The 25487-nt window shown below is 46.2% G+C and overlaps 1 protein-coding gene across 1 annotated transcript; it reads left to right on the top strand.

Annotated features, from left to right (window-relative positions):
• The first annotated feature begins 6411 nt into the window (after window positions 1-6411).
• LOC114609985 (tubulin alpha-3 chain-like) lies at window positions 6412-10418 on the top strand. The gene is made up of 4 exons (XM_028754423.1): window positions 6412-6628; window positions 6881-7029; window positions 7716-8396; window positions 10046-10418. The coding sequence occupies exons 1-4, from the start codon at window positions 6508-6510 to the stop codon at window positions 10340-10342; spliced, it is 1248 nt and encodes a 415-aa protein (XP_028610256.1). The 5' UTR covers window positions 6412-6507; the 3' UTR covers window positions 10343-10418.
• Window positions 10419-25487: the final 15069 nt, after the last annotated feature.

Here is a 25487-nt window from a genome sequence, read left to right as displayed (position 1 = left end):
TGTCTTTTTTGAGACAGGGTTTCTCTGTGTAGCCCTGGCTGTCCTGGAACTCACTCTGTAGACCAGGCTAGCCTCGAACTCTCGAACTCAGAAATCCACCTGCCTCTGCCTCCCAAGTGCTGGGATTAAAGGCGTGTGCCACCACCGCCCGGCAGGTTCTAATATTTTTAATGCTTGTGTAGCTTTGTTTTTTTCCAGAATGTCACCAAGTTGGAATCGTGTAGGATATAGCCTTTCAGACTGGCTCCTCCCACTGTGTTGACATATCCATGCATTTATGGTTTCTTTCTGATTTGTCATTGCTTGTCAGCTCATTTCTTTTAGTTGAATGATACACCATTTGGACAATTCACAGTTCATCTATCGGAGGATGCGTTGGTTGCTTCCATGTTCTCAAAATTATGAATAAACCTGATAAAACTTGTACATGCAAACTTCTGCTCTGACTTAAGTTTTCAACTCACTTGAGTAGATACCAAATAGTGTGGAGGCAGAGCAGAGGGGAAGAGGACAGTACCTGGCGTGCTGCCTTCCAGAGAGGCTGTGTCAGTTTGCATTACCACAAGCAACGGATGAGAGTCCCTGTAGCTCCACCCCCCTGTTAGCTTTGGGTGGTGTCAGCACTCTGGACTTTGGCCTTCCTGATAGATGTGCTAGGGTGTCTCACTGCTTCAATTTGTATTTCCCTGATGATTTACGGTGAAAAGGGTCTTCTCAGTCAAGTGTTTTGTTTTGCTTTGCTTTGCTTTATTTTGTTTTGTTTCATTTGTTTGGTTTGGCTTTTGGGGTTGTTTTGGGTTTTTGGATTGTTTTGGGTTTTTGTTTGTGTGATTGGTTGGTTTGGTTTCTCTGTGTAGCCCTGGCTCTCCTAAAATTAGCTCTGTAGACCAGGCTGGCTTTGAACTCACAGAGATCCATCTGCCTCTGCCCTGACCCTGACCCTGACCCTGACCCTGACCCTGACCCTGCCTCCCAAGGGCTGGGATTAAAGGCACGCATCACCCCTGTCTGGCTGTTTTCTTACTGTTGTTCTGAGAGGTCTTGTCTATTTTATCCCATGTCCTTTAGCAAGGTACAACATTTGCAGAGACTTTCCCTCACCTGTGGTTCACACTTTCATTTTCTTTTTCTTTTTTTTCTTTTTTTAGTATTTTCGAGACAGGGTTTCTCTGTGTAGCCCTGGTGTGGGAAGCTTTGCCTTTTCCCCATCTCACGTCGCCATTACGAGATGGCGCCAGCATCCGGCCGAGTGAAAAACTCAGTGCGCATGTGTCAGGGATTGCCCCTCCCCCGAGTCACCCCGCCTGCCCCGTCTCGTCAGATGGCCTGACCTGCGGAGAGCCAGTTAGAGGTTGCCACGTCCTAAGCGGGCTTTAGGCTCTATTTAAGGGCTGGGGTTTTGGCCCTCGGGGTCCTCCCCTTCCTTTCCCCTGATGAAGCTGATGCTCTCCCTCGGAAGAGGGATTAAAGCTTGAACTGCAGAAGGATCCTGTGTGTGCCGCGTCATTCCTGCTGGTGGGAGGTAGCGCGGGACACCCTGGCTGTCCTGGAACTTACTCTGTAGACCAGGCTGGCCTCGAACTCAGAAACCTGCCTGCCTCTGCCTCCCAAGTGCTGGGATTAAAGGTGTGCGCCACCACAACCCGGCTCACTTTCATCTTCTTAAGTGTCTTTCAAAAACCAGAAAATGTTAATGAAACCCGGCTTGCTAATTATTTCTTTGAGCCTATGTGCCTTCAGTGTCAGATCTAAAAGGTCATCACTAAGCCAAAAGTCATCCAGATTTTCTGTGTTGTCTTTCAGTTTTATGTTTTGCATGGAGATGTTAGTTTTTGTGGGAGGTGGGGTCCTTCTATACCAGTCATCAATCAAGACAATCCCCTACAGACATGTTCACAGGCCAATCTAATCTGGGCATTCAGGAAATTTGAGACTCTGTTCTCAGGTAACTCTTGACTGTGTCAAGTTGGTAGTTAAAGCTAACTAGTCTACATGGAAAAATGGGTGCCTACTGACCTGGAACATAGTTCAGATGGTAGAGGGCTTGCCTGCCATGGCTGCTGCCCTGGGTTTCATCCCCAGCATCAGATAAACTGAGCAAAGTTACAAAACTATACATTACTAGCACTTATTAGGCAGAGGCAAAAGGATCAAAAGTTTTAGGCTACCCTAGGCTGCAGAACAAGTTCATGACCTGCCTGGATACATGGGACCCTGACTCACAAATAATTTTTTTTTTAATCCTGCAGCCATGGCTTCCCCATCATGACAGACTATACCCTCAACCTGTGAGTCAAATTAAATATTCTTTTTCTTTAATAAATAACAAGCATGGCATGGTGGTGAACACCTGTAGTATCAGTGACTTAGGAGCCCAGGAGTTCCTAAGTTAACAAAATCACACACATTAAAATAATTAAAATCCCAAGAGCTGGAGAGATGGCTCAGTAGTTGAGAACACCAACTGCTCTTCCAAAGGTCCTGAGTTCAATTCCCAGCAACCACATGGTGGCTCACAACCATCTGTAATGGGATCTGGTGTGTCTGAAGGCAGCTACAGTGAGTGTACTTGTATACATAAAATAAATAGTAATATTTTTTTAAAAAGATAATTAAATCTCAAGAAAGTGGTTTTTAAAATCATGTTTCAAACATGGAAACTGTTGAAATTGTTGACATTGTCCACAGGGACACTGTAGATCAAAGGCAAGGTGAACCAGCAGATTAGGGAAAGTGTGTAGCTGATTCAGCCTTCACAATATCCAGGAGTTGAAGACTCAGGGAGACTGTAACTGTCTCCATCCTAAAAGAACTAATGAAGTGAAAACTCTTCAGCTGGTGGCAAGCACAGTACACCATGAGCCAGGCACTTCTCTTCAACCAAGCCTCCCTGTCCTCCTGGGATCGCAGAGGAGACAGAATACTAACCAAGCCAGCAGGCTGTCTCAGGCTATTGTGCGTTTGCAGGTAGACAAGGTTGCATTCTGTATGCTGAAACTGGAATACGCAAAGGAATCTATCTATTCCTGTGATAGGGATATAAATTTCCCCGGGTTTCAAATGCATAGTGACCAAATCAGATACCCAACAATAAGACTGCAGCAAGAAGATACTGTTCAAATAATGTTTACTGCAGAAATGAAAAAAGAAAAATTGTGTTTGATTCTAGTTACAAAAAAGTCATGGATGTATGCACACCGGGATGAAAGTGGAACAGCTGGAATGTGTTTCTCTAGACACGTGTGCGGTTGTTGGTGTTCCATTTTATTCCTGCCTTTCCCACACTTCCTACTCTGAATGTGTTAATTTCATAATCAGCAAAAGAACTGTTTCTTAAGAACATAGCTCTGGGGGTTAGGGTCATAGCTGGGTTTGATGGAGTACTTGCCAAGCATGTCTGAAGCCATGGGTTTGTTCCTCGGCTGGAGATGCAGAACAGCAATCCCAGTACTCAGAGGGTGGAGACTGGGAGATCGGAAGTTCAAATCCATTCTTGATTAAAGGGGAAATCAAGACCAGGGTGGGATACATAAGACTATGCCCAAACAAACAAAAACACCATGGCACTGCCTACAATTCAATTATGCACGGTTAGATATTGTGAAGAAAGAAAGTTATGTTGACTAACTTAGGTTCCCCACAAATTGCAGATTGAAGGTCTTGAACATCTATAGCCCCAGCTCTGAGGTAAGCTGAGACAGAGTTTCAACTTATGCCAGCCCGGGTTACAAAGCCTTGGAGGCCAGCCAGAACTGCATAGCTAAACCCTTTCAAGACCTTTTCCTAGAGAAAATAATGTCGGAATAGACAACTGCTCACACAGACTTCCAAAACGGCGCTGGATCCCCACGCAGGACTCGATAGGTGCCCAGAAACTCTTATCTCTCTGAAGAAGCACGACCTAGCGGCCCCCACAGGTCAGGCAGAACAGCTTTTCTGCACCAGGTGAGGTGAGGTGAGGTGGTGTGAGGTGAGGTGAAAGGATGATAAGCAAGGTATGGATAGTATGCACTGCTGCAAGGCCGGCCCTGCATCACTCATGCGCAGATAGCATGCACAGATAAGCAAATCCTGAGCTCCCCACTTGTCCTAGGCTAAGCTGGATGTTGGGGATGCGTTCACAGAACCCCAGTCTCCAGACGCTCCTCAATGCTTTTCCCTCTCCAGCCACTCCAGAGCCTTCCCACCAAAGCCACATCCAATCAGAAAGTGCCAGCACTGCGAATTGAGCCACATCCAATCATTAGTGGGAGACGAGGCCTAAGCCCGCCCCTGAGGCGTTGTGAGCCAATGAGCCCCCGCCTGGACTGCATATCCGTGCTGGACTGTTGAGCGAGCCGGCGAGAGGCGGTTGAGGACCGGTGGTGAGGAACGGCTAAGGCGGCATCTGAGCAGGTCTCCGGAGTTCAGCATGGTGAGAGCAGCCAGGCCGGGGTGGTTGGGTTCAGGGCCCCACGGGAGGTGACCACCATCTCCACAGAGTCTAGGGCTTCCTCAGAAGCGCAGCTCCTGCGAGGGTGAGCGAAGGCAGCGCAGCCCAGGAGGCCGCAGTTTCCTCTTGACTCCTCACAATGCAAGTGCATGCCAGCGAGATGCACCACTTCTTAGCTCCTATGAAGATCCAGGATGTTGGGATGCAGTTCCCGCCTGGAGTCCCAGCCCTGCTGAAGCTGATGAAAGAGGCTCGAGAGTTCAAGGCCAGCCTCAGCATCATAGGACTCCAGTCTCAAGAAAATGCAACAAAAGAGGGTGGCAGATAGGTTTTTGGAGAGGGAGGTTTTGTTTTGTTTACTGGTACCAGTGCCCTTGAGTGAAAGAATAAGTAATGTTGGTTCCAGAAGATCCTGGAAGCCACCAAGCTTTCTGGTCTACTGTTCATTAACCTAGGAAAGTGAAAGTTACTGAGCCTAAAGAGCCTGTCTTTGGAATTTTAAGACAGTCTCATAGCACATGTGGGTCTTGAGCTCACTGTGATGGGGGAAAAATGCCCTTGAGCCCCTGGTAGGCCTGGCCTCTGAAATACCTGAGCCTGTTTTAGGTATTTTTCTCTGAAATCTCGTTGTACATGTAATGTCTGTGCCAAGTATGCGTTCATGAGTGCAGTTTCCTAGAGAGGCCAGAAGAGGGTTCGGAAGACCCAAGAGCTGGGGTCAGGCCGCTGTGAGCCTGGTAACTACACCCTGATCCTCTGCAAGAGTGCTCTCCTGACCACCACATAAACTCTGCAGCCCCAAGCCGAGAACTTCTTAAGTACTTGTATTCATGTACAATCTAGGTCTAAACAGCCAGAATGTCTTTGTTTCTGTGACATCATCATCTGAGCTAGCCTCAGCCTCATCCTTTTGACGTCATCATCCTTTTGCCTCAACCTCCTCATTGAGCTGGTTACCATCATGCACCACCACACCTGACTTGATCATTCTTTTTTCTTTTTTTTTCTTTTCTTTTTGGTTTTTTTTTTTTTTTTTCAAGACAGGGTTTCTCTGTGTAGCCCTGGCTGTCCTGGAACTCACTCTGTAGACCAGGCTGGCCTCGAACTCAGAAATCCGCCTGCCTCTGCCTCCCAAGTGCTGGGATTAAAGGCATGCGCCACCACCGCCACCACCGCCTGGCTCATTATTTTTTCATTAAGACTTTTTTCTTGTTGAGGAGGCAGGTTTAATCCCATTATTTGGTTCTCATGGCACAGTCTTTGATATGCATGGAATTTGGTAACGTGTTCTAGTTTGCTCTCTGTGGCCTCGATAGAACACTGACCAACCCCCCTGGGGGCAGGCTTCATTTGGCCGTCATTAGGAAACGTAAGCAGGAACTGAAGGAGACCGTCGAGGAATCCTGCCTGCTGGCTTGCTCAGCCTTCTTTCTTAACTAGCCCAGGCCTTCCACTGCCCGTTGTGGGTTGGGCCCTCCCACATCGGTCGTTAATACCCACAGACGTGTTCACATTCCCTCTTTCCAGGTGACTCTAGTTGTGTGTCAGGTTGACCAAAACTAATCACATACGCTTTTTCAAATTAGCCCTCAGAAACTTAAATTACCTGCAAATTAAGTAGAATCTTACAAATTTCCTCAAAAAAAAAAAACTGTTTCATCGAAGAATCTTAGTGTTTTTTTTCCTTTGGTGGATCTGTTTACTTCTGAGACGTTATAGAAGCCTTGCTACGCCTTAAAAATGAGATTAGGGACTATATTTGCTTTTTTTTTTTTATTACATTCGTTTGCATGAATGGCTGCCAGTGGAGATCAGAAGACAACTGGCGGGAGTTGATTCTCCTCTTCCACTGAGTTTTAACAGAGATAAAAGGAATGCCTGAGCATTGTTGTAAATAAAATTTGAGAATAGACACTGAGGCACTACACAGAATTGTATCTGTGTGTCATGCAATCTCATGTTTCTGTTTCTAGCGTGAGTGTATCTCTATCCACGTGGGGCAGGCAGGTGTCCAGATCGGCAATGCCTGCTGGGAACTGTACTGCCTTGAACATGGTATTCAGCCTGACGGGCAAATGCCAAGTGACAAAACCATTGGTGGCGGGGACGACTCCTTCAACACATTCTTCAGTGAGACTGGAGCCGGCAAGCATGTGCCCAGGGCAGTGTTTGTGGACCTGGAGCCCACTGTGGTCGGTAGGTGCCTGGGCCCTGGGTGGAGGCTTTCTCAGGAAAGCCCACTGAGATCTGTGCAGAGTAGCCAGGCTGTACACTGAATGCTTGTAACTTTGTTGAGGAAGAAACTGAAGGGAAAGGGTCGTATGTGGTGTATGTGGTTTATGTGTAACCAAAGACTAGGAGACACTGTTGACGTACGCATGTGCACAGTGGAATTGAATGGCCCTCGCCTGAACGACTCAAAGGACGACATACGGTCTCTCTCTGTAGATGAGGTACGCACGGGGACCTACCGGCAGCTCTTCCACCCGGAGCAGCTGATCACTGGGAAGGAGGACGCAGCCAACAACTATGCCAGAGGTCACTACACCATTGGCAAAGAGATTGTCGACCTGGTCCTGGACCGAATCCGAAAACTGGTAAGAGGATTGCGGAGACTTGATATGGTGGTCGTCCTGGTCCAGCGGGTCAGTGCGGATGGTGGTGATGGGGTCATTGTCCTAGTTTGGGGTTCCTTGACCATTGCTGTGATAAAACACCATGACAAACGCATCTTAAGGAGAAAGGGGGTTGTTTGGCTTACACTTCCACAGCACTGTTTATCATTGCAGTTAGTCAGAGCAGGAACCTGGAGGCAGGAGCTGTTGCAGAGGCCATGGTAGGGGGTGCTGCTTACTGGCTTGCTCCCTGTGGCTTGCTCAGCCTGCTTTCTTACAGAATCTAGGACCACCAGCCCTGGGGTTGCACCATTCACAATGGGCTGGGCCCTCCCCATCAATTACTTAATTAGGAAAATGCCTTACAGACTTGTGCAACCTGATCCTATAGAGGCATTTCCTTTAATAAAAGGACCCCTCCTCTCAAACTGTAGCTCTCGTCAAGCTGATATAAAACTATCAGGCACAGTCATAGTTGATCAGAATATCTTACTACAGACTCTGGTGAGATGCGTCTGTAGGGCTCCCATGTATTCAAAGTCAGTGTGTATGTATGGTAGACAGTCTGGGTTTGCATCAGTTTGTAGAAATGGGGGTCATGAATGAGGGTATGGAAGGCAGAGTGTGGCTTCGTAGGCATTGATTCTCATACTCTGGTTTTACCACAGGCCGATCTATGCACGGGACTACAGGGCTTCCTCATCTTCCACAGCTTCGGAGGGGGCACAGGCTCTGGGTTTGCATCTCTGCTGATGGAGCGGCTTTCAGTGGACTATGGCAAGAAGTCCAAGCTGGAATTTGCCATTTACCCAGCCCCCCAGGTTTCTACAGCTGTCGTGGAGCCTTATAACTCCATCCTGACCACGCACACGACGCTGGAACATTCCGACTGTGCTTTCATGGTGGATAACGAAGCCATCTACGACATCTGCCGCAGGAACCTGGATATTGAACGTCCCACCTACACCAACCTCAATCGTCTGATTGGGCAGATCGTGTCATCCATCACAGCCTCCCTGAGGTTCGATGGGGCCCTGAATGTGGACTTAACAGAATTCCAGACCAACCTGGTGCCATACCCTCGAATCCACTTCCCACTGGCGACCTATGCCCCGGTCATCTCAGCTGAGAAAGCATACCATGAGCAGCTGTCAGTGGCAGAGATCACCAACGCATGCTTCGAGCCAGCCAATCAGATGGTCAAGTGTGACCCTCGCCATGGCAAATACATGGCCTGCTGCATGTTGTACAGGGGGGATGTGGTTCCAAAAGATGTCAACGCGGCTATTGCTACCATCAAGACCAAGCGCACCATCCAGTTTGTGGATTGGTGCCCAACTGGATTTAAGGTAGGACTGGTGCTGGGACAGTAAGCAGTTGCTAAGGGTGTGACACTTTTCCAAATAATACTGGGAGCCCTTTTTCCTCAAACCATCAATTACCAAACCATTTTTCTTGATTTGTTGTTGTTGTTGGGGTTGATTGGTTTTTCAAAACAAAGTTTCCATGTAGCTCTGGCTGTCCTGGAACTCACTCTGTAGACCAGGCTGGCCTCAAACTCAGATATCCCCCTGCCTCTGCCTCCCAAGTGCTGGGATTAAAGGTGTGCAGCAAAACTGCCAGTGCCCAAACCTTATTTTTTTTTCTTTTTTAAATATTCACTTGCTTTTTTGAGTGTGCATGTGCATGGTGGAGGCCCAAAGAGGGCACTGGATCTCTTGGAACTGAAGTTTCAGACAGTTGGGAGCCACGGTGTGGTAGCTGGGAATTGAACTTTGGTCCTCTGGGAAAGCAGCCAGTGCTCTTAACAGCTGAGCCATCTCTCCAGCCCCCAAACATTATTTCTTAAACCGTCAATTACCAAACATCATTGTGCAGATGAATTTTTCTCAGGAGACACTGGGAAGGCGAGGACTTCCAAGGGAGGGTGTGTCTGATAGCAGGTGCTAATTCACAATGCTGTGCCTTGCCCAGGTTTCCTCCTAGCTGAACCTGCGTTTCTGCAGTAAAGAGCTGGCCTACAGGAAGTACAAGTTAGGGGCTGCCCCACAGAAAGTCTGCCAGCACCAGATGGACCCTGTTAGTCTGCTTGTCCCAGGTGCCTTCCGTCAGCTTCAGTATGGTTTATCACACCTTTTACAACCATTTTCCGGGGCAACACTAGTTTTCATGTTGAAAAAGAAGTTTGAGTTTAGCTGGACATGCATTATTAGGACACACGCCTCTAATCCCAGCACTAGAGCAAGTTCAAGGTCATTCTTCTCCACATTAGTGAGTTTGCAGCCAGCTCTGGCTTTTAAAGTAATTTTTAGAGCTTTAAATTATATATTAAAACATAGTAAAATATTAAACCATGGAAGACTGAAAAGCTGAATTCTGTGCCCCAAAAGCTGCTTGTCCTTGTAAAACAAGAGGCAATCTCTGCATATTCAAGACATGTTATGCCTTTTATACAGGTGATGTTGGTTAGCAAGCTAGCAGGTACATGTTCCTTCTTAAAGTAGGGGTGCATTTCTTGATCTGAGGAGGACCCTTGTGTGTGTGTGTGTGTGTGTGTGTGTGTGTGTGTGTCCTTACCTGTTTCCACTCCAATCTGGCTGTGCTCCCAGCTGCTGCTTACAGCAGTCCATCACGGTGGATAAAGGCTACCCTTAGCATCTCCTTGCCAGAGTTTACTGCTGCATGGGTGTTTTCTACAGTGAAGATTTCAGTCAGTTTTCTTTTAACTAACCGTACAGTATACCTTGGCTATGGTTCTCATTTTGGCCTTTGTGTACTCTGAGTGTACGAAGATCCAGTGTGTTGGTTTCCAGTTTGGCCATTAGTGATTTCAGTCCTTCACAGTTTTTATACATGTTGCTCTGTGTAGGTGATTATTCATTCCCAAAAGCATGGTATGAGTAGTTATTTTAAGCAGGGTCCACAGTTCCCCACTTACAGTGAACTGTCTCTTCTGAGGTCATTAGAAGTTTCACTGTATTCTCTCTTTCTCTGGCAGGTGGGTATTAACTACCAGCCTCCCACCGTGGTCCCTGGGGGAGACCTGGCCAAGGTGCAGCGGGCCGTGTGCATGCTGAGCAACACCACCGCCATCGCAGAGGCCTGGGCCCGCCTGGATCACAAATTTGACCTAATGTACGCCAAGCGGGCCTTTGTACATTGGTACGTGGGAGAAGGCATGGAGGAAGGGGAGTTCTCAGAGGCCCGGGAGGACCTGGCAGCGCTGGAGAAGGATTATGAAGAGGTGGGCGTGGATTCTGTGGAAGCAGAGGCAGAAGAAGGGGAGGAATACTGAGCGCATGGGTCTGGCTGGCTGCCATCCATCTATGTCTTCCCCACCATTAAAAATAAAGGATATATTTACTGAGGCATTTCTGTTTTGTATGCTGTACTTCCTAACACAATTCCTTTCTGGATATCTACTTCCTCCAAGTAAATTTCTCTGCAGAAAACGTGGTTTTTCCTAAGGAATGATTAACAGGCCTGTGTGTTCAGGCTTTAAGTTCTACCTAGGGACATTAGGACAAAGTATTGATTGGCTGGTACAGAAATGGCTTTACCCAGTCCTGGGCTGCTGGGGAGGAGCCTCCTGGGCCTCAGCTGGAAGCTCCGTGTCTGATGCTTTGTTTCCATCGACATCGTTAGCTTTCTTCCTCTGCTAAGGTACTGCTGTTGGAGGTGACCCAGAACTACTTACAGTCGCATGGGCACGTGTATACTTCGGTCACCTTCTAAGCTCCTGGTGTAGAATTAAATGCTGAGCATTGGTCTTAGGTTCTTTCAGCAAGAAGCAAGAGTTCTTCGTGACGGGCCTTTGTCAGTCAAGGGCTGCCCAGGGTCCTATCTCGGTGTTTAAGGTTCTGGACCTACACCATATAAACCCACATGCAGGTCTCCATCCTACTCAGCCAGTCACTATGCTAACACGCCCAAATGAGCCACACATGTGAAAGCATGAATCTTCCAGAACGACAGGTGCTTTCTTTAGGTCAAAATGACACTTCTGCGAGCGGGTCCAGGTAGTCCTGAGTAAGCTAAGGACTCCAGGTTCAGGCCATTTTCACATTTTCCTGCTGTAGCTGAGCAAACTGCTTTTCCTTCCCCAGGCCTCAGTTTCCCCTGTACTGAAGCCCATAGCACTTACCTGAAGGGACTGCAGGAGGTTCACCTGCCTTCTTTTCACAGCACAGATTTGGGTCTCGGCAGACTTCCCGAGAAAGAACCTAAGGTGTGGCTCTTGGCTGGCCAGCCGTCAGAGGCCAGGGCTTATGGGGCCTGGCTTCCGAGGATGTCTAGTCAGCACTTTGAGAGCTGTTTTAAATAGATGGGCACCCAAACAGCCAGAAGATGGCAGCTCCGTGTCCTGACGGGGAAGCCTTTGAGCATGCAGTGCGAGCACCAGGCAACGTAAGAGCCAAGGGAGCCCTTCAGGGCCGGGTACTCAGTGGATACCTAATCAGTGTCCACTCCTTCCCTTTCCCTGGCTCCATGGAGCCATGCTGTAGAGCTGAGACAAAGGGACTCCGCTAGCCACATCATCCACAGTGACCCAAGGTGTTGCACTCTGGCCTCATGGAGCTGGGCCCACCCTTTCTCTTTCCCCTGTCCACCTTACTGAATGAAAACTAAGAGGTTTGGGGGTCTTTTTTTTTAAGAACTCAGTTTGAATTAGATACCTGTTTTCTGAGTTTTATATAACAGTAATTTTGATGACTAAACTATGACAAGGTTAATACAAGGTTTAAGTTAAGAACGTAAGAGAGATGAATGTGGCGAGGTGACTTATGGCAGGGTTTCCATGGTGACTGCTCTGTGACTCCCTTTCACATTCGTTCTCTTCCACAAAAAGACCTGTTGCATCCCGAATCAGAAAAATTGCTGAGAAAATGTAGAGTCAGCTGTAGAAAATAAATATGGCAATGGAGTTCATAAACAAATGAAAAAAAATGATGTATAAACAGGGAGGCAGCCCCGATAGCAGCAGCCTTTCCCTATTAATATCCAAGATGGCAGTCTTTCCTTACAGCTAGGTGTTGAGCTCCACATAGCTTAACAAAGAAACTCATGTAATTTAAGAAAGGATACTTTCCTGGAGCCGGACCAGGTGAACACTAAGACAAGGACGATGTGCCCATGTCTTAGAACGATAGTTAGTGGGAGTGGCTAGTGAGGAGAATGTGCAAGAGCCACTTTATGGGATGTTAGAATCATACACCTATTTGCTTGTCGTTGAATAGTTTTGTTTGCAAAATCTTTAGGCACTCTTAGAACATATGTAATACGGTGAGCTTGCAGAAATTCAGGTTGCGGTCGCTCTCATGGTATTCCAGGTCTTCTGTCCCACACACACCAGAGTTCGTTACTTTTTCTGATGCTGCTACAAAGCTCTTGGCAAAACCCATTTTAGGAAAGAAGGATTTGCTGGCTCTCAGTTGCAGCTACAGTCCACAGTGCCGGAAGCATCCTGGCGGCAGCAGGAGGTGTCTGGCCTCGTTGCAGTCACAGCCCACGAGCGGAGAGGATGAAAGCTGTGCGGATGAAAACCCATTTGGTTTTCTAAAAATTAATTTTTAAAGATTGATTTTTAGGGGGCTGATGATATGACTCAGAGGTTAAGAGCTGCTCTTCCCAAGGTCCTGAGTTCAATTCCCAGCAACTACATGGTGGCTCACAACCATCTATAAGGGGAGCTGATGCCCTCTTCTGTCCTGCAGATGTATATGCAGTGGAGAACTCATAAATGAAATAAACAAAATTTTAAAAATTGTATGTATGTATGTATGTATGTATGTATGTATGTATGTGTACATGCACATATGTGTGGGTGCCTAAGGAGGCCAGAAGGCATCAGAGCTCCTGGAGTTGAGGGGACAGGTGTCTGTAAGCTGCCTGACAGTGGGGAGCAGTGAGGATCAAACCTAGGTCTCTTGCAGGGGCGGTACGTGCAGTACAGACACTTAACCGTTGAAGCATCTTTGCCGCCTCTCACTCTCCCCTTTTCATTCAGTCAGGGACCCCAGCCTCTAAAGATACTGTTCACATTTAAGGTAGGTCTTTCCATCTCAATGAAACACATCTAGATAGCCCTCACAGTCATGCCCACAGATCTGTTTCCATGGTGATTTGAATGTCTACCAAGCTGATAAAATTACCTTTGATGGACAAGTTCCCTGAAACACATCGTCGGCATCGACTAGAGAGAGGAAGGCCATTTTCATTGCTAAAGGTACCTCCAAAAATCTTCACTGAGACTTTGGTGCCAGGTTTAAATCAATGTGATTCATTCCCAGCATGAGAGTTATTTTAACATCAACAAAAGCACAAACCAGGAAATTCAGAGGCAAAAAGAATGTCACTTCAGAATGCAATTATTCAGAATGTAATTACGATGTTGCTATCATCATTCACTTAGCTAACAATCTTAATTTGGCCAGCCTCCAATGTGAATACATTTTAGCAAGCTGGAGAGATGGCTCGGCAGTTGAGAGCACTGGTTGCTCTTACAGAGGACCCAGGTCCAATTTTCTGCATCCACATGCTGGCTCATAGGAAGCCATAGCCCCAGTTCCAGGGGACCTGATGTCTTCTTTCAACCTCCTCTGGCACATGTATATACATGTATATACTCTCTCTCACACACACACATACACACACACACACACACACACACACAAACATTAAACAGACCTTTTTTTTTTTTTTTGAGCGAGAGAGAGGTCCGGCTATGAGACAGTAACTCTGGCTGTCCTGGAACTCACTATGTGGACCAGGATGGCCTCGAACTCAGAGATCTGCCTGCCTCTTGCTTCCTGAGTGCCAGCTTTAAATGCACCACCATGCCGAGCAACATTAAATACATCTTTTTTTAAGATTCATTTATTTTATGTGTAAGTGTTCTATCTGCATGTACACCTCATGCCAGAAATGGGCATCAGATCACACTATAGATGGTTATAAACCAGCATGTAGTTGCTGGGAATAGAACTCAGGACCTCTGGATGAGCAGACAGTGCTCTGAACCTCTAACCATCTCTCTAGCCCTAAATAAATCTTTTTAAATGTACTTATATTTATTTATTTATTAAATGTATAAAAACTATTTATATATTAAAATAATATAAATATATATTTCTATGTTGCTATATAATATATAGAAATATATAGATATTTCTCTGTGTTAATGAATATAAAAGTAATATAAAGAAATACCAGGGTGTCTTTAAATCATTAATACTTGTATTTTTGTACTACTTTTCCATAAGACTTCACATTTCACTGGAAAAGGATAAATTCAGCATATTTGTCCATCCTAGCTACATATCATTTTAATAGAATAGCAAAGAATATATCGAAGGGGTAGAAGGTACCTCAGCTGGTAGAGTACTTGTCTAGAACTCATGAGACCCTGGATATGATCCCAGCACTACATAAACCAAGGGTGGCGGTGCACACCTGTGATCCCAGAACTTGGAAGGTAGAGACAGAAAATTCCAGCCTGGACTAGAGACCCTATCCACAAAAACAAAACAAAAACAATTGAGCTTCTATAGACCTGCAGTCATTACAAGTTATGCTGTTACCATCCAGAACTTGACAGTAAGGCACTATTGCTGAAGATACTACATATATAAGAGAAAAAGGACATGGCGCTATTAAGCTGGTACTGACCTGGACGTTTCATCCCCACTGGTAGCTTAAAATGTTGCAGAGAGTTATGCATGCTAACAGAAAAGTAATTATGAATCTTATCCAGCTGTGAATCCTGCACGTTACAATAGTGTCTGGCCTGAAAAGTCATGCCCGTGTGATAGTGGCATGAATAGGGGGTGTAACCAATCACTTTCTTATTGGATTTAAGTTTAAGTCCTGCTGGGAAAAAAAAAACCGATTTGGGCTAAGAATCTACGGCTAGACAGGTCATAGGCTCTAGGAGCAAACTTCCTCCTATTATTCTGCTAAGTGGGTATGCTATTAAACTGACTTCTGATAACTTATATCATATCCTAGATTAGTGCATCCCCCAACCCTCCCTGAGAGGCTTCTATTTGCTGCAGATGGTGATTAACGGAGACCTACAACCGGCCAGAACGCAGAAAATGCGACTCTGGAAGGCTCAGCCCGGAAGGAAACATCGATACCGTCCCCCACTTCTAAAGCTCAGAGACAACTGCAGAAGGGTGAAAAAAGACCAGCCAGAGGTGGCAGGTGAGTACAAAGAAACTGCCCTCAGCGTGCAACAGGACAGCCACGCAAATGAAAATAGCGGTTGTCACCGTGCATAAGTCTCGCGCATGCTCAGACCGTGTCAACTCACTCCTAGCTGTGGTAGCTTGGCAATGAATGGATAGCCGCTGAGACCGGGGAAAGTCCGGTTCCTTCAAGAGTGTTGCCATGTGTAAGTTGACCATCCTTCAATGGAAAGCCAGACAAATTGGGCTTGATGGGTAGGTGTAAGAGGGTGAGAGGGAACAGAGTTGGGCAGGGAGGAGGAAGGGATCTAGGAGGAGTTGGGGGAGGGGTGAGTATATTAAAGCTGGAAATCTCAAAAAAATAATAAAAATAAGTAATTTAAGAAGTGGGGGGGGGATATGAACATTTTCTTTGCTATAGTGGAAGAGCGACTGCCAGACTCAAATGTTCATGTCTACCTCACCAACACTCCTGTAGGGAACCCCTCGGCCATGTGCTTGTAACTCCTCACCCACACTCGATGGGTACCTCCTTAGTTGTGCTCCCGCAGGTAACCCCAAAACACTCATTTGTTCACCAAGCGAGGCAGGTGAAACGGTCCTTGGGCCTGTCACTGCCTAATGGAACGCCACACCGGAGATGAAAAGAAATAGTCTCCCTCGGAAAAGCTACTCAGCGTTCAAGATGGCCCTTTGGGAAAATCATAGCCAGTCTTCCTAGTGAGGGACCCTGGCGGGTCACCAGCGTGGGACAGAAGGGAAATCGTTGGGTCGGAGCGCTTTTAAGGCACTGACTCTATGAATACACTGCTCTGAACCCACACACACCTGACCTTAAGTCCTGGCTTGGGCCACATGGCTTAGGCCCCGCGCCTCTCGGTTCAGTGTGCCCTCTATGAGCTTCCCCTCGGTTTGTGTCCTCTCCACATTCTCCTCTACTCTGTTTATCTTCCGGCCTTCATCTAGCCTATTCTGTAAACTCAGTTCCTAGGCTCAAGGCAGCTGGCTCTGTAGAAGCAGTAAGAGCAGAGAAGGAGGGACCCAGGTTTCATTCACTCTTAGCATTGTGCTACAGCTGTTAAAAATAAAACTTTAAAAAAAATTTGTTTTAATCCCTGCAGGACTTGGGTCCACCTACCTACTCCAAATTCATCAGTTCCCGCTCTGTCCCCAGAACTAAGGGTTCTTAAAATGCTTCTTGTTCTCTGTATTCTCACATCTCAGAACTAGCAAATGAGGAAAAGATGTCACATCTTTTTGTTTGTTTGTTTGTTTGTTTTGTTTTGTTTTTCGAGACAGGGTTTCTCTATGTAGTTCTGGCTGTCCTGGAACTCACTCTGTAGACCAGGCTGGCCTCAAACTCAGAAATCCGCCTGCCTCTGCCTCCCAAGTGCTGGGATTAAAGGCATGTGCCACCACCGCCCGACAATGCCACATCTTTTGTCTTTTGCTAGACTCTTCTCTCTCTCTCTCTCTCTCTCTCTCTCTCTCTCTCTCTCTCTCTCTCTCTCTCTCTTCTCTCTCCTCTCCTGTTTTTGTTTTTGGTCTCATTCTGAAGCCCAGGATATCCTGAAACTCATTCACATATAGCCCAGGCTGACCTCAAACTTGCAGGACTCTTTCTGCCTCGGCCTCCCCAATGCCAGAATTCCCAGTGTTGGATCTGATATCCATTCCTACCTTTGGGCCAGCAGCATCTGCAATGCCTGAATACAACTTACATAGCCCGAAACAAATAGCTAGCCAACCTGGTAAACCCAGACTCATCCACCAAGATACAGCTCACTGCCACCACCTGTGGGAAGTCACCTCCAAATAAAACCGTCAAGCATGGTGGCACACACTTGTGATCCCAGCACACTGAAGATGAGGCAGGAAGATTGCTTTAAGTTCGAGGCCAGCCTGAACTACAGTAGAGACCTGTCTGGAAAAACACAAAAGTTTCCCTAGTAGAAATCTTGGTTCCTCTGCTTTCTGAAGAGCTCCTGTGTAAACAAATGTCTGTGTACATATTCTGGTTATTTTCTTCTCTGTTATTCCCAGTGCTGCTGTAACTATGATTTCTTCCCCCTCCTCTTCCTCCTCCCCCTCCTCCCCCACCCCTCCTCCTCTCCCTTCTCTTCTTCTCATCCTCCTCCTCACTTCCTCCTCCTCCTCCTTTGATTTCACATACAAACTACAATTCCTCACACACAGGAAATGATGACTAAACTTGAATGAACAAATGAATGAATGAATGAATGAATGAATGAATGATGTTTAGCTCTCTGGCCCTCATGTTGCTTTCCTGAAAACAGAGGTAACAGAGTAAGGGCCTCCAACTCTAAAAGTCTCCTTTTCGATATTTATTATGTAACCATTTGTTGAGTTCTTGAATAGTATATGATCGAAAGGAAATCCCTTTAGTAATTTATTTTTTTTATTTTTGTCTTATGTGTATTGGTGTCTTGCCTGATTGCCTGTCTGTGTGAGGATACCAAATTGCCTGGGACTGGAGTTACAGACAGTGGTGAGCTGCCATATGCTTGCTGGGAATTGAACCCCAGTCCTCGAGAAAGAGCAGCCAGTGTTCTTAATCACTGAGCCAACTCTCCATCCCAGGAAATCCCTTTCAAGGTGTGTTAAAGGGGCACAGATCAACCTGTTGCTTAAGTTTCCTGTTAGAACCAAGTCACCCTGGCTGGTGAAAATATACTAGATGCTTTGCTTCTGTAAACTGTCACAGGCATTTCAAACCATCTGAGAGCTATCCAAAATGGAGTTTAAGAGGCACTGCCTCGGGTGAGCCTTTCGTCACAGTCAGATCCCTGAAACCTGGCAACGTGGAGACCATCTTTACCATAAGATTATAAAGCATGTGTCTTTGTCTTCCTTGAGCATTTTCATAAACAGAACACGTCTCAACACAGGGCCCTCATACACATCTCTGTGGGACGTTTCTATCAATCTCATGAGAAGAGACTCACTCCTGTGTCCTTCCTCCTCTGCTAGGGAACCAGTGTGAAATATGTCTGACCCACCTCAGAGAGCATCAGACACTGAGAAACTGACAGGAGCCGAGACCTAGAACGGGAGATGTCAAAACACATGGGTTTGTCATCAGGTGGTGGTGGTATAGGCTTTTAATCCCAGCACTCAGGAAGCAGAGGCACTTGGATTACTGAGTTCTATGCCAGTCTGTCTACAGAGTGAGTTCCAGGACAGCCAGGGTTACACAGAGAAACCTTGCCTCGAAAAATGAAACAAAACCAACCAACAACCAAACAAACAAAAACAAAACAAATATATATATATATGGGTTCTGGTCCCCAGAGACCACACTAGCTCCCCCAAATCCTAGTAGCAATATTCTAACTGTGCAAATTCCTAAATAAAAACCCTAACATCCATCTTAAGCTCCTCAAATGGACCCCTGACATCTGCCCTCCCCCAACAAAAACCCACCCTAAGAACCCCTGGCCTAGAGTCTAGGCTTGAAAAGACCAGAAAGAAGATCAAGTAGGGCCCTGGCCAGTTCTTTTGAGTGTGTTACAGACAGCACAGACAGGCATCTTTTAGACCAAACACTCTGCCCCCATTGGTGGCCTTTCCTCTCTGTTAGGGACATCCCCCTATCCCTCAGACTTTGACCAACCTGCAGACAAAGCTAAGCCCTGAGAGACCTGGTTCTGAACCAAGAGACTCATTTTCTTTTCCACTGAGTTACACCCTCAAGCCCCTTGCCCTTCCGTTTTAACAGCAATGACCTTGAAGATGGTAGGATTCCAGAGAGGGAAAGCAAAACAGTGAAAACCTAAAACCTATATTCCGCCACAAGAGGGCACCCTAAACCCAAGCAACAGGGACAGGCTACCTCCGGCTTCCATTCCAATCAGGTGGAAGAGGAGTGTCTGTAAACCGGCTCCGTGCCAAGTGAGGCAGAGCTTGAAGTTCCAAGTTATGCAACTGACCCACAAAGCCCCTGCTCCTCTTAAACAGACTTTGTCACCACAGGCTTCCCTCCTTCCTGGACAGCATCTCCACCCTGGATGTGTCAGCTCCTGCTCCTGGGTGAATGAAACAGACATTTCGTCTCCATTCCCAGGGATATTCTCAAACTCCCCACAAGTTCTGTCCCCCACTCAGGGTCATTAGCATAATTTCAGCGTTTGGAATGGTCTTTCAGAAGTTTGCAGGTACCTAGGTGACACCAGCAGATCTAAGCTCGTGAGTGCAGACTTAGACATCGGAACTATTAAATATTGTTGAGTGCAGTTTAAAGCCTTAAGGAGTTCTATGTACTAAATTTTCAGGACTCACTGTGCTGGTTGGGTTTTGTCAAGCGGACACAAGCCCAGGCATATATGGGAAGAGGGAATCTTACTTGGAAAAAAAGAAAAGAAAGAAACCAAAAACCTCCACAAGGTTGGTCTGTAGGCAAGTCTGTGGAATACTGTCTTGATTAGTGACTGATGTGGGCAGACCCAGCTCCCTCGGGGCTATGCCATCCCAGCGCACAAGGCCCTAAATTGTATAAGAAAGCACCATGAACAAGCCATAAGGGGCTGGTCAGTAAGCATGGTCTTTGCTTCAGTTCCTGCCTCCGGGTTCCTGCTTTGAGTTCCTGCCTTGACTTCCCTATGTGATGGATTTATAGGATGGAAGTCGAGTTTGACTGTGATGTTTTATCACAACAATAGACACTAAGCCACTCACATAGATGTACATGGCCCAAGTCTGGGATTGAGGCCTCATACCTCTGACACGGAGAGCACCCAGGCTTCCTGAGGTGAGAACTGTATGTAGATTACAATCACCCTGTGAAAATGTTCCCAGTGGGCAGGAGTTCTTTTTTGACCCGACCGGCGGGTCCTAGTTATTCGTGGGGGCGAGGAGGACCGCAACCTGAAAGAAGAACGGGCGAGAGAGGGAAAGGACTCAAGCAAACAGTTGCTTGTCAAGAGTCGTGTATTTGAACATGAAATGCTTTTTTATAGCATGCTTTACAAGGGGAGGGAGTAAGAGGGGCCAGGTGGTGGAAAAATACAGAATCTTCTCGGCCTGTGCCTTGAAACATGTCATGGTCTATACGGTACACTGCCTTGAATTATGATCTACCTGCTATTCTTCAGAAGATATGGTACACTGCTTGAGTTATGATCTCCCTGCTATACACTGCTTGCCAAGCAGGATCTTGTGGTTGCCAGGCTGCAGGGGACATTGTGCAGGTGGAGAAAGGTAGGGGGTGAGGGTAAGGGCGAGGGTCCTGGCTTCTGGCACTTTTTAACATTGGGAAAAACTGGGTCCCTCTTGTTAGCTTCATACCATCTCAATGAAGATAAGACCATATTTCCTGGAATTTCCTCCTCTATGGTTCTGGGTTAGGGTTGGCCACAAGAGACATGTGCAGAAGCATTGGGAGGTAGAAAACAGGATGGAACCAGTGGCCACACTGCTCTGAAGGCCAGTGGCCCAGATGATACTGAGTCCCTTCTTACTGACTACTGACTGACAGTGGCTGCTCCAAGCACAAGCAAGTCAGTCCTGTATCTCTCCCGGGCCCAGTAACATTTCCATCCCTCAGAGGCTCTGGACCACTGTGCTTTAGTAGTTCCTGGGTAAAGAGGACTGGGTTCTCCACAGACAACTTAACCTTCTCAGAATTGGAGGTGGTGAGGAACAGGTTACAACCGGTTCTTGATTTTCTCCACTTCACACCCAGCGAGCGTTTCTCCTCCCCTGACCTACAGTGGTCCTCAGGCTCAACACATACACAAGCAGCGGTGTCAGCCCTCCTGGGCCGCTTGCAAGATTACATAAGATCTAAAACAAGCTTCAGAAGTGAAACATCTCATGCTAGACTCCGACTCTCACTCGCTGGAACAACTGGTATGTTTGTTAAAGTTTCTGCAAAGTTTTGTTTGTTTGTTTGTTTGTTTGTTTGTTTGTTTTGAGACAGGACTTCTCTGTGTAGTTCTGGCTGTCCTGGAACTCACTCTGTAGACCAGGCTGGCCTCGAACTCAGAAATCTGCCTGCCTCTGCCTCCCAAGTGCTGGGATTAAAGGTGTGTGCTACCATTGCCTGGCTCTGCAAAGGTTTTATAAAGGATTTGTCCTGAGCTATAGATTTGCCTCATTGAGCTTTAAAATGTATAATTTTATAGATATAACCCTTTCAATTAGTGATTATGCTGGCTAGTTTTATGTCCCCTTGACACAATCCATTGGAAGACAGGATCCCTGGGCTGGTGGTCCTGCGTTCTATAAGAAAGCAGGCTGAGCAAGCCAGTAAGCAGCGCCCCTCCACGACATCTAAATTCCAGAATTTTTTTAAAAACACACACACACAAATACTAACGCACTGGATTGAAACACAGGAGCCATCTTTCTGCTGCATCCAAGGAACATCCCTCACATAGGATAAAAGGATAGGAAAACTACTCCACACAAATGGAACCAAGAAGCAAGCTATTTTAATATCTGAGTAACTAGACATCAAACCCCAACTAATTAGAAAAGCTAGGAAAGGAATCTACATACTCACTAAAGAAAAAATACACCAGGAGTATATTAAAAATTTAAACATTATGCATCAAAAATGACATCCAATTAAATAGAAGAAACAGTGCTATAGCCAAGATAACATATCACCCCAACACAGTGGGAGTGAATGACGTTACCAACGCTTAACTCCATAACTCAAATGGACTTAATAAACATCTGTAGAACATTCTACATATACACTAAAAAATTTACTACGTTCTCAGCATCCAATAGAAGTTTCTTCAAAATTAACCACATCTTAGGATATAAGATGTGGTTGTAATATTTTAAGAACACTAACTATTCTTCCAGAGGTCCTAAGTTGAATTCCCAACAACCACATGGTGGCTCACAACCCTCTGTAATGGGGTCTGATGCCCTCTTCTGGTGTGCATGAAGACAGCTACAGTGTACTCGTATAAATAAAATAAATAAATATTTTTTTATTAAAACACCCTAAGTCCTGCCTGTCTGCCATGGATGACAGCTGGGTGCCAGTAAACAGATATGGCAGAAAGCACGAAAACTCATGGAATCCGAACAACTCACAGCCGGTTGAGAGGAAACTACATGAGGGCAAAAGTCAGGGGGAAAGGCGACCACGCTGAGCTGGATGAAGTTCAAACACGGCGACCTCACTTATGTGAGGCACGGTGACGGCAGCTCTATGGTGTGTCCAGGGCGCGAAGTGATTCATCAAAACACTGGTGTGATGTCATTTTAATAACTCCAGGATGTATTTGAAAGTGTGAGACGCCTAAAAAGAAACAAGGAACAAGGACCTGCAAAGAGCAGACAGGAGGAGATCATTCAAGTCAGGGCAAAAATAAACAAAACAGAAGCAAACAAACCGGAAACAACCAAGAATCAATGATTCTTTGAGAAAAATCGATCTGTTTAACAAACGTTTGACCGAATTAATTTTTTAAAATGGAGAGCGAAGATACTAATTACTAAAATTAGAGATGAAAAATGGAGACACAGTGGAGGGAACCTCGATTGGAAAATGACTCCATAAGATCAAGCTGTAAGGCCTGGAGAGATGGCTCAGCAGGTAAGAGCACTGATTTATGTTCCAGAGGTCCTGGGTTCAATTCCCAGCAACCACATGGTGGCTCACAACCATCTCTAATGAGATCTGAAGCCCTCTTCTGTGTGTCTGAAGACAGTGACAGTGTACTCACATACATTTTTTAAAAATCCAGTTGTAAGACATACATTTATTTATTTATTTATTTATTTATGTCCCAAGTACTGTGCCCCCAACCAGTGCCCCCCAATTACCAATTCATGGGGAAGGCCCAGCCCATTGTGGATGTTGCCATCTATGAGCTGGTGACCCTGGGTTCTGTAAGAAAACAGGCTGAGGAAGCCAGTAAGCAGCACCCCTCCATGGCCTCTGCATCTTCTCCTTCCTCCAGGATTCTGCCCTGCTCGAGTTCCTGTCCTGCTGTCCTTCAGTGAGCGACTATGATGTGGAAGCCAAATAAACCCCCCCTCCCTAAGTTTCTTTTGGTCATGGTGTCCATCACAGTACTATTAACCCAAACAAGGACCGTGATTCTAGGTTGGAGATGTTTACATGCCGACTGTGAACAATTATAATATTTCGAGGACCTATGACGACTAAATGTAAATCTTTCTTAGACTTACAGGAAATATTTAAGCAGTTAGGGAGTTTTTCTCACTGGAGTTAGATGTCTGACTAATGGTAATATACTCTTATAATACCAGCATTCAGGAGGCTGAAGCAGGCAGATCAAGTGTTCCAAGACAGCCTAAGCTGCCCAGTAAGTTGAAGCTAACCTTGGCTACATTGCAAGGCTATGTCTAAGAAGATACTGCCCTGTCATGCACCTAAATGCTTAAAAAGAAAATCAAATATATTGGATCTTAAATTTAGATGAGCGATTTAAAATATTTAAAGGACTCCAATGGACTCTATTTATAGTGGAGTTTAAACTGTTCAAGCTGAGTTAATAAAATTTTAATTTTAGAAAAGGACGAATGGGAAAGAACCATAGTGGTAAGTTGTAGAGCCAATCGGGGCAACATAGTGAGACCCTGTCTCAAACAAGAAAGAAAGAAAAGAAAGCTAGGCAGCTCAGTGGCTATGTTCATAGGGTGTTACACAGCCACCTCAGGCCTGAGTTTGAATCTCTAGCACGTACATATGTAGACCTTCATAATAGAATAACAAAATGCGTAATTTGAACTTAAAAGGCATAAGGAACAATAGAATGTTTAATTGATGAACAATAATCTATTATTTGTCTACAATGTCATTAATTACTCACAGACCATTTTTCTGTACTCTCTAATCCCAAACTATCCAAACGACTGGGCGCAGCGGTGTGAATCTGTAGTCTCAGCACTTGGGAGGAAGAGGCAGGAAGACAAGGAGGCAGTAAATACTAAGTCACTAGACTACATAGAGAGCCCTCGTCTTAAAAATAAAAAGGATCAGAAAACACACAGAAACTCACGTCATCTCTTATTCTAGTCCCTTGCCAGTCTGCCTCATCCTTTAGCACAGGAATGTGTTAGTCACGTCTCAGCCTCAGAAGTCTCCACACAGCTGACCCTGAAGTTCCCACTTTCCCACTCGGAACTCTAGGACGGGTGATACTCTGTTCCACCTGCCCACCCTGTGCCTTGACCTCCCAGGTCCCTTTACTCTTTGTCTCACATTCTGCGTTTGGCTTTGCCTCAGGAACCCTGACTTCTCACGCGGCTCTCACGCCTGGCGGAGAAAGCAGGAGCTGGTGGCTGACACCGATGCGGGCAGAGAAGGCAGGAGCCGGTGACTGACTCGTTCTGGGACGCATTTACCAGCACTGCCCCCGTGTGCAGCTTCATTACCTGACACGGTTGCTCACAAGCTCCCTGGGAGGAGAGCATCAGCACCGAGTCACCCATCCTCCCCAGCCTACACCCTCCCTGTTACTTCGGAGACAGACTCATTCAAAGACCTTGAGCAGCTAGCCCCACTAACGACTGAAGAAGCAGAGGGCAAACAGACATTTACCTCAAATGGTACAGGATTTCTTCAGATCTTTGCCATCTGACTGACCCTTAGTTCTCTCCTAGGGACTCTCACCTCAGCCTCCTCTGGCCCTGCCTTGCCTGTATCTACCATTTACAGACATTCTCCCTAGGCAATAGGCTCAGGAAAATGCCCGTTCTGGTCAACCTTGTAGGTGAAAGAGTAGAACCAGTTATCCAGTTTTGACATGAGCAAAGCATGAATAAAAAAACCTCCACGAAGTAAGTATTGATAAACCCAATATACGTCAGTAGCCAGCCACGGTGGCATACACCTGAAGTGTCAGCACTTGGGCCATCCTCAGCTCAATATACTGAGTTTGAGGTCAGCCTAGGCTACCTCAAAAAAAAGTTAAGAAAAAGAGAAAAGAAACATCACCTCAGTCTGTGCCCTCTGTGGGAGTTCCTGACCCTTCAGAAAAGGCTAGACAAAATTCTACAGGAATGAAGGGTCAGAACCAGCATCTAGAAGGAATGAGAGCTCTGTAGACCCAAACTTACACTTCTGCTCAAACTTTCCCGGGCCAGGGAGCCCTCAGAAAGGAAGGTAGTGTGGGGACAATTAGTCAGACACATTTCCCTCTGTGTCACAGGATCTAACTCGCCATCTATGACTTCAGAAGTTACGTGACAGCAGTAGCACTCGGGTGTCACAACAACACACCTACGCACCCTGCTGCTACC

Source organism: Grammomys surdaster, unplaced genomic scaffold (assembly GCF_004785775.1).
Source record: "Grammomys surdaster isolate TR1022 unplaced genomic scaffold, NIH_TR_1.0 126013, whole genome shotgun sequence".
Lineage (NCBI taxonomy): Eukaryota > Metazoa > Chordata > Mammalia > Rodentia > Muridae > Grammomys > Grammomys surdaster.
This window is presented reverse-complemented; position numbering and strand designations above follow the sequence as displayed.